Source organism: Gobius niger (assembly GCF_951799975.1).
Source record: "Gobius niger genome assembly, chromosome: 22".
In the NCBI taxonomy this organism is placed as follows: Eukaryota; Metazoa; Chordata; class Actinopteri; order Gobiiformes; family Gobiidae; genus Gobius; species Gobius niger.
Window position 1 is genome coordinate 16,545,600 of NC_136873.1, and position 9,400 is coordinate 16,554,999.

General features: G+C 40.5%; 1 protein-coding gene across 1 annotated transcript; it reads left to right on the forward strand.

The window, feature by feature from the left end:
* Positions 1 to 358: 358 nt before the first annotated feature.
* Positions 359 to 5,085, forward strand: LOC306981240 (GTP cyclohydrolase 1-like; the record flags this gene model as incomplete). The annotated part of the gene is made up of 6 exons (XM_079580801.1): positions 359 to 585; positions 3,042 to 3,151; positions 3,245 to 3,300; positions 3,397 to 3,428; positions 4,789 to 4,873; positions 4,959 to 5,085. Exons 1-6 carry the CDS (start codon positions 360 to 362, stop codon positions 5,083 to 5,085), a joined length of 636 nt encoding a protein of 211 aa, XP_079436927.1. The 5' UTR covers position 359.
* Between the last annotated feature and the right edge of the window lie 4,315 nt (positions 5,086 to 9,400).

Consider the following 9,400-nt stretch of genomic DNA (forward strand, 5'->3'; position numbering starts at 1 on the left):
CAAATGCAAAAACTGTATCACATCACCCCGCTCTCCCCTACTGGCTTTTGACACTTTTATTTTTTGGATACCAGGAGCACCTAGACTTTTTTTCTCCATTATCATACTCCATGTCACAAGACCAGTCAGATGCGTCTCCAGCCGGCGTGTAGCGCACAGCATTGTGAATGAATTAGCGTGATGAGACGGGCGGAACACCCACGAGCAGCTCGGGCCCGGCGCTTGTGGGGTGAAAGTCAGCGATTCCTCACAGTGACGGTCGCGCCGCGTCACAAGTGGCTTAAATAGAGAGGCAGGAGGACCAGGACAGCCCAGCTTCTCACCCCCCCCCCAGAGGAGCCTCTCCGTCGGTCGCAGAGATGAGTCGATCCGAGCGCACGTACTTGGGCATGTTCACCGAGGGCAGGGCCGACGGCGACCAGCAGGGGGACGAGTCCATGAGCACCGCGGGCATCGAGGAGGCCTACAGCAGCATCCTGAAGGAGCTGGGGGAGGACGTGGAGAGGGACGGGCTGCTGAAGACTCCACTGAGAGCGGCCAGAGCCATGCAGTTCCTCACCAAAGGGTACAAGGAGACCGTGCAGGGTGAGCTTTACCTTCTTTTTCACAGTTAAATATTGGGTCATAAACTGGTGAAATGGGAAAACATTGGAGAAATAGGCAAAATATAGGGGGGAAAAAATAGCAAAATTGTACAGAACAAATTGGGGAAACGGGAAAAAACAGGAATTGGCAAAAATAAGAAAAAAAAATGGGAAAAAGTTGGGAAATTGGGGGGAAAAAAGAGGGGGAAAAATGGGGGGAACTTTTTTTTTTGAGCTGAAACAACCAAGTCACTCTCTTTAATCCTGTCCCTGGACCAACAGCATCAAAACTTGGATCTAAAGATAGAAGCTTTTTTCAGTTCCTGCTTTCAATAGTAATAATTATTTTTTTCGATACCAGACTGGTGTCGTTCTCAACCTGGGGGTCGGGACCCACTAGGGGGTCGCGAGACAAATTTGGGGGGTCGCCAGAGCATATAGATAAAATATATATTTTAATATTATTATTATGGTGTCGTAGCAAACATGCTATTTTACCAGGGTGCCATTAATTACTCTAAATTTAATTCCTTTTTGTTTTAGCCGTTGTTTTTTCTTTGTTTTTTAAGAGTTATATAGATTAACCTCTTAACTCCCGCCTGAACCGAGAGGAACTTTTTCCTCACGTCATCAGATTTTTTTTCCATCACTTTTTTGTAACTTTTTCATCATTTTTTCATCATTTTTTGTCACATTTTTGTCAATTTTTTTGTAATTTTTTTGTAATTTTTTTGTAATTTTTTTGTCATTTTTTTATCACATTTTTGTCATTTTTGTGTCACATTTTGTCACATTTTTGTAATTTTTTTGTCACATTTTTGTATTATTTTGTCACATTTTTTTTTTTTTGTCATTTTTTAATCACATTTTTGTCACATTTTGTCACATTTTTGTCATTTTTTGGTAATTTTTTTTGCCATTTTTTGTCACATTTTTGCCACTTTTTCATCAATTTTTGATGAATCATCACCATCCTTGTTTTCGTCTCAGTTCTGTTGCTATTTTCACACCTTTTTTCCCAGAAGCTTTTGGACTGGGGGTAAAGCCAAACTGGAGAAAATGTGCTCGGTTCAGGCGGGAGTTAAGGGGTTAATGTCCCTGTTTTTCCCATGGTCTGACCCGGGTGGGGGTCACGGTCCTAATTAACTGTTATAATGTGGGTTGCGGCTCTAAAAGGTTGAGAACCACTGGTTTAAAGGAGCAGGCCACCGTTTTTACATACTGATATATGTTCTTGCCTGAGCTTAGACGAGTGAAAGAGCGTGGTAGCTTCCAACTTCACCCCCGTTTGGAGCTACGGGAAAAATGCTGGGAGAGGCCACATGCTAACAACATCTTTGGTCTTTTTGCATGACTGAGTGCTTGCACAAAGACCAGACAGGTACACATCAACTCGTCTAAGCTCAGGTAAGAACATATCACAGTATGGAAAAAACGGTGGCCTGTTTCTTTAATGGCCAGTAAGTGCGTGAAAACATGACTTGCCTTGTACCACCATAGACATCATATTATAAAGGCTAGATGTCTTAAGGCGGAGTCACTTCCGGCATAACCGGCGGCCATCTTGCCACAGTGAAGCTTTCTGGCGAGCTCAAGAAGATCAGCACGAACACAAATCCTCATATCTCGCTGAAATCTTGACGGATTTACAAACAGTTTGGTTTCTCACAAACGTTATTAACGAGGCTATAATATAAAACATGTTGATTATGTTCATGTTCATATGTTTGCAGTGTCATACCTACATCTCTGACGTTTATAACAAACCAAACCGTTTGATAATCTGTAGAAAATTGAGTAAGTTAAAGGGGGGGTATTATGCAAAATGGACTTTTTCAAGCTTCACATCATGTTATTCTGTCATTCCCTCATTAAAAACATGGCTGAAGTGTTGCCTTGGCACATTCACGTATTTTTGAGTAATCTGTAAAAACTCTGATGGCGGTCATTTTAAGGATAGGTTTGCCTGAGTCCTCCTAGGAACGCCCCCACCTCCTGGAGACGCCTCCGAGCTTTCATCCCCCTCCCCACTGATGCCACAGACAGCGTGTGGAGGGGGCGTGTCTAAAGGCTCAGAGGTTCTTAAAGAGACAGAGGCCTATTTCAAGACTTTCACTACAGCCATTTTGAGAGAGACATTTTATACAAGGCAGTTATTCTAATTTACTGCATTTACAGACCAACAGAAGGTTTGCTCATCATTGTAGTGTGATATAGACTGGTGCTATGGGACTGAAAAAAGCAGAATACCCGCTCTTTAAAATAAGAAATCATAATTACTGTGTTGTGGAGCAGTCTTGAGCAGTGTTAAGAGCCAAAAACAAGGTCAAAAAAAGTTATGCTTGAGGGCCAACAACACATTTTTCCCATTTTAAATGCCTGCAACATGGCTAAAACAGCAGAAAAGATAAACCAGGTTGCCCACACTGTATTAATGTGACGTTCTTCTTGTGACAGACATCTTAAACGACGCCATTTTTGACGAAAACCACGAGGAGATCGTGCTGGTCAGAGACATCGAGCTCTTCTCTCTCTGTGAACATCATCTGGTGCCATTCTTTGGAAAGGTAGGTTCTGTGTGCAAAAACAAGCAAATGATATTAAGCTTATGGATCTACGTTTTGTACAAGTGTCATTGGTTTGCATGTTCTCTGTTGTAGGTCCACATTGCCTACCTCCCCAATAAGAAGGTGGTGGGTCTCAGTAAACTTGCTCGGTGCGATATCAAGTTTGTTATCCCTAAAAATCTAACAAATGCTGTGTGAAAACATGACAACGTACGGTCTCACCACCAGAACGCTCTTTCTTTCAGAATTGTTGAGGTCTTCAGTCGAAGGCTACAAGGTAACAATACTATATAAAACCAGTTTATGTACCATCAACGCTTTTAACGTACAGTAGGTAAAAAATATGAATGTGTTTTTTCTACTAAATAAAGATACAGAGACATGGAGAGGAGCAAAGTGGTTCAACAGCCCAAAAATACAATGCTAACAAGGAAGCTAGCGTTAGCTTCATGCTACATACATTCAGGGGCTGGACTGGGACTGAAAAACAGCCCTGGACTCTGACCAGCCTGGCCCAAATTAGCGTAAATGTGCACTTAACACCCGCCTTAACGGAGCACATTTTCTCCAGTTCGGCTTTACCCAAATCTAAAAGCTTCTCGGCTGGAGAGCAACAGTGTAACGCCTCCTTTGAAAGCTGAGACCTACAAAGTGATTGCAACTTTTTGTGAAGTCGCCGCATTTTTTGTCATAGTTTTGTTGTTTCTTCATTACTTTTTGTGGCTTTTTGTTGAATTTTTGTCACATTTTTGTTGAATTTTTGTCATTTTTTTGTGAGTTTTTGTCATTTTTTTGTTGAATTTTTGTCATTTTTTTGTTGATTTTTTGTCATTTTGTTGTTGATTTTTTGTCATTTTTTTGTTGAATTTTTGTCACTTTTTTGTTGAATTTTTGTCACTTTTTGTTGAATTTTTGTCACTTTTTGTTGAATTTTTGTCACCTTTTTTCCATCATTTTTTGTCACATTTTTGTTGAATTTTTGTCACATTTTTGTTGAATTTTTGTCACTTTTTGTTGAATTTTTGTCACATTTTTGTTGAATTTTTGTCACATTTTTGTTGAATTTTTGTCACTTTTTGTTGAATTTTTGTCACTTTTTTGTTGAATTTTTGTCACATTTTTGTTGAATTTTTGTCACTTTTTGTTGAATTTTTGTCACATTTTTTCTATAATTTTTTGTTCTGGTTCTGTCACGTTTTTGTGGCCTTTTTGTTGCGTTGTTGTCGTGTTGACTTTTCATCACATTTTTTGTCCCTTTTTTTAATGCTTTTTCCGGCACATTTTTGTTTTATTTTCATCCTCTTTCCTCACTATTTTGATGCTTTTCTTTTTAGCTTTTAGATTTGGGTAAAGCTCGGTTGAGGCGGGACCGGTGGCCCTAGAGCCAGTGGCCCTTCTGTGCTAGTAATGGTTGCTAGGATGTATGTTGGGACACTTGCTGTTTGGGGCGGGGTTTTGCGAAAGGTCAATTCCATGTGTTCATTCATAAATTAACGGCTGCAGTGAGATTCTACAATGGAAAGAGTCTTCAAATGAAAGAAAAACCAATACATAAAAAGAGCATTTCCAAACAGTTACATTAGTCTAAGTAAACATTCTGCTACCTGTTCTAACACCCGCCTCATGTTGTCCCACAGTGCAGGAGCGCCTCACCAGCCAGATCGCGGAGGCCATCAAGGTGGCTCTGGAGCCTGCGGGGGTCGCCGTGGTGGTCGAAGCCGCGTGAGCATTTTTATTTTGACATCCTGCATTCCTAAACCGACGCCTTGTTTGTGTTATCGGGACTGAGCCGCTGTGTTTGCCGCAGACACATGTGCATGGTGATGAGGGGGGTGCAGAAGATCAACGCCAGCACCGTCACAAGCGTCATGTTGGGGAAGTTCCACGACGACCCCCGGCTGAGGAGGGAGACTCTGGCTCTCATCAACAAATGACACACCAGATGCAAGTCTTCCAAGAGTTGTAATGTCACTACTGTATAATCACAGACAACATTTAAGGTCCTATAGTGACCTTTTTCTTGACGTGGAATAAAAATGTTTTGCTCTTTTGTTTTGTGTTGCAACGCGTCTAGCTATAAAGCATTTTCAATGGATTGTGAAGCTTGTTGTTTTCTTTACCATCTACATATTTCTCACTGAAAGCTGTGAAACAAGGATACTGTCAAGGAATTTCTTCAGTTCTGGCGCATTAGGTCTATAAGAGTCTACAAGAAAACGAACCAATACATGATAAACAAACAAGATACAGTGGGAACCAGACATGAAACCAGAATTAACTTTTAAATTTTATTTCATTTACTAATGTGCGAAGAATGACAGATAGATTTTTTTTAGAAATGTTTTTGTAACTAGTCTACCTGTGTGTAATCTTATTTATTTATTCATCAGGGACGCTACAATCAACATAATTACAATTAATATTTGCAGCTGACGCGATGCATGAAGAGCTTTTAGCTAGTGCTAATTCACAGCTCAGTTCAGAATCAGAATCCCTTTATTGTCATTGTGCAAATGTACAAGCATTTTTAAAAACCAGCTCCACAGTGGTCTCAAGTCAACCCTTGCAATCAAGAAAAAATTAAATATAATATAATTATATAATATTTTTGATCAGCTGCAAACACAGACTATTTTAGTTTTTTTGTTGATTTCAATGAAAGAAAATGTAAAAAAAAAAAAAAAAAGGTCTCACTCCCTTTTCTTCTTGTTGCTTAAAGCTTGTTAAAGAGGGGGTATTATGCTTTTTTCAGCCACATAGCACCAGTCTATAGCACACTACAATGATGACGAAACCTTCTGTTGGTCTGTCAATGCAGTAAATTAGAATAACTGCCTTATATAAAATTGCTCTTTCAAAATGGCGTTAGCAAATGACTTGAAATAGGCCTCTGTCTCTTTAAGAACCTCTGACCCTTTCCGACACGCCCCCTCCACACGCTGTCTGTGGCATCACAACAACACTGCGCTCGTTGTCTCAACTGTATTGAAACTACGATCGGTGCATTTTAATTTTTATTGTTGGAAAGGAGCTACTGTTTATCACTTTGTGAACAATGGCCACACAGGATATTATTTGGAAATGAACCTTCCACACCGGACGCTTGGAAGGGGCTCTTGCCTGAAAAATAACTGCTGTTTGGAGGCTCTCTCTTTGCATCTGCCATGCCCTATGGATCTCTAACTATACCCCCATGGACGACACCAGGATCTGCAGGAGCCCATACGATTCAAAGACGGACATTATCTGTGCAGGTGGACAATGGTTTTTCGAGGTTACCCGTTAGCTTGTTATAATCGACTACAGCTCATTGTTGATGAAAAGTCTGTAATAAACCACAAATGTGTAAAGCCAGGCTCATTGTGTGATCATCGTAAAGGCTGCTTCGAGTAGTTGCCGGCTTTATTGACGTTATTTGTGCATAATATGCTGCCTGTTTTCAATGAATGTTGTGAAGGTGAAGGTTGTTAGCTTGTCGCGGCTAATAGTGCCTTAGCTCCGGGAGAAAACCACTCGGCTACGACTCACTGTAGATGAAATGTGAGCAATAAACTACACAATCAACAAGCCAGGCTCCGTGTGTGATCATCATAAAGGCTGCTTCAAGCAGTTGCCTGTTTTAGTGACGTTTTCCATGCATAATATGCTGCTTGTATTCAGTGAATTTTCCCGTTAGCTTATCGCGGCTAGCTTGTTAGCTCCGGGAGAAAACCACTCGGCTACGACTCACTGTAGATGAAATGTGAGCAATAAACTACGAAATCAACAAGCCCGGCTCAGTGTGTGATCATCATAAAGGCTGCTTCAAGCAGTTGCCTGTTTTAGTGACGTTTTCAATGCATAATTTGGTTGTATTCAGTGAATTTTCCCGTTAGCTTGTCGCGGCTAGCTTGTTAGCTCCGGGAGAAAACCACTCGGCTATGACCCATTGTAGATGAAATGTGAGCAATAAACTTCCAAATCAACAAGCCAGGCTCCGTGTGTGATCATTGTTAAACGGTTCTTTATGTGTGTGGTGGTTTTATTGACTTTATTTGTGCATATTTCTCGTTTCCACGTGATGACTCGAGGTTTAGCTTAGCATTAGCTTTCTCCGGAGGCTCTGTGCATCATCAAGGCCCAGCGCAGAACCAGACACTGAAATAAGTGTTCTTGTCACCGGTTTTAATCCTGGGTGTTTCGGTAACAGAAACACTGATGTGTGTCTTTGTAAAAGTCTGCTGTGGCTCCGGTTCACAACACATGAAGCTAATCCTCCATGATGACTCTGTTTACATCTTAGGGCTAGACACTGCGGGGAGGGGGTTCTGCTGAGGAGCAGTGGTTGGTTACTCGGCTGGTGACGAAAGGTCGGAGGCGTATCCTGGAGGTCGAGGGCGTTTCCTGAAGGAATCAGGCGTTTTATCCCTAAAATGGCCGCCATCAGAGTTTCTACAGATTACTCGAAAATACGTGAATGTGCCAAGGCAACACTTCAGGCATGGTTTTAATGAGGGAATGACTTAATAACATGATGTAAAGCTTGAAAAAGTCGATTTTGCATAATAGGCCCCCTTTAAGAACCAACCATGCAAAATGTGAATTTTTTAAACTTTTGATCGGGACTTTATGATTAACATTTTCTTGTACTTTGTTCCCCTTGCTCTTCCATAAGTGAATAACTGACATACTGAGAATGGGCCGACTGACCTTCTGGTGTCAGTGGCACCACTTCATTTACATTTAAAAAACAGTCCTGTTCACACAAGGAACACGTTAATCTTATTCATAAAATAAATTAGATAAATAAAAACTCATTAAAAGTCATATACACATATATACAATTATTATGCAAATCCCAGTGATAACAGTATATTTTTCAAAAATATTGTAAAAAACTCAAAATCTATTGTTCCAAATTATTATGCAACTCATCGTTTCAATATATTTTAAAGCTTGTAATTAACTGAAAATGGTCATTTGTAGCATTAGGAGGTCATATTTACTGAAATCAAAAGCTATTTCAGTCCAAAACATCTAAACAGGTCAAGTTATATTTTACCATAGGAGCCCTTGTGTGATGCAGCTTCAAAATTCTTAAATCCATTCAACTTGTGAGTTTTTGGACAGTATCTGCTTTTGTTTGCAGGATGTTAGAATAACCTCCCAGGGCTGCTGTTTGGATGAAAACTGCCTCCCACCCTCATAGATGTTTTACTTGATGCTCCAAAGGTTCTCATCAGGGTTGAGGTCAGGGGAGGAGGGGGTCCACATCATGAGTTTCTCTCCTTTTTTGCCCATAGCAGCCGGTGATGCAGAGGTTTTCTTTACAGCAGGACATGGAGCGTTGTCATGCATGAAGAGGATTTTGTTCAGGAAAGCACAGCTCTTCTTTTTGTAGCATAGAAGACAGTGGTCAGTCAGAAACTCAGAGGTCATTTCCAATGTGAAATGTGAATTTTTGCCATTTTTCAACTGGTCTTAACCTTTGTATCGGGACTTTATCGTTAACATCGGTTTTCATGTACTTTGTTCCCCTTTCTCTTGCATAAACCACCACTTCATTTGCATTAAAGCACACTATAAACTAGTCCTGTTCACAAAAGGAACACAGTAACCAGTTAATCTTATTCAGAAAATAAATGAGAAAAACAAAAACTCATTAAAAGTGATACGTTTGTGAGACTGTTTGGTCCAAGAGCTTAACATTGCAGTGCTTTCCCTTACTGAATGTATTGTTGACCATTATAAACCCTTCTCATTATGAAAGCAGAAGAACCTCATTACTACATGACATATTCATTAACATGCATGACGTCATTAAAAGTATCAATATCGAAAGAAAACTATCGCGATATATTGAAAAATCGATTCGCACCCCTACTATTTCAGGATAATGTTATTCTCATGACACATTGAAGTGACCTCAAACTGATGGATTCCATGGACGTATTATTGAAGTATTATTGAAAGGAAGAGAAAATAAACTTGAGTTTTCCTTGTTGGAACTTGTTCGACGTTGGTGGATAACCAGAGCACCCAAAGGAAACACCAACATGCCTCCATGCAACACCGCTCTGTAGTCAAACTGCACTACAAACACAGCAAGACAAGGCCGTGGGAATCCAGGGTGCTGAGGGCGCTGCAGCACCCCCTGGTGGATAGTTTGTGAACTGCAGGCAATACTAACCCCACATTTTCTCCAGCTTTACCCCAGTACAAAAGCTTCCGATATTGATACTTTTAATGACGTCATGCATGTTAATGAAT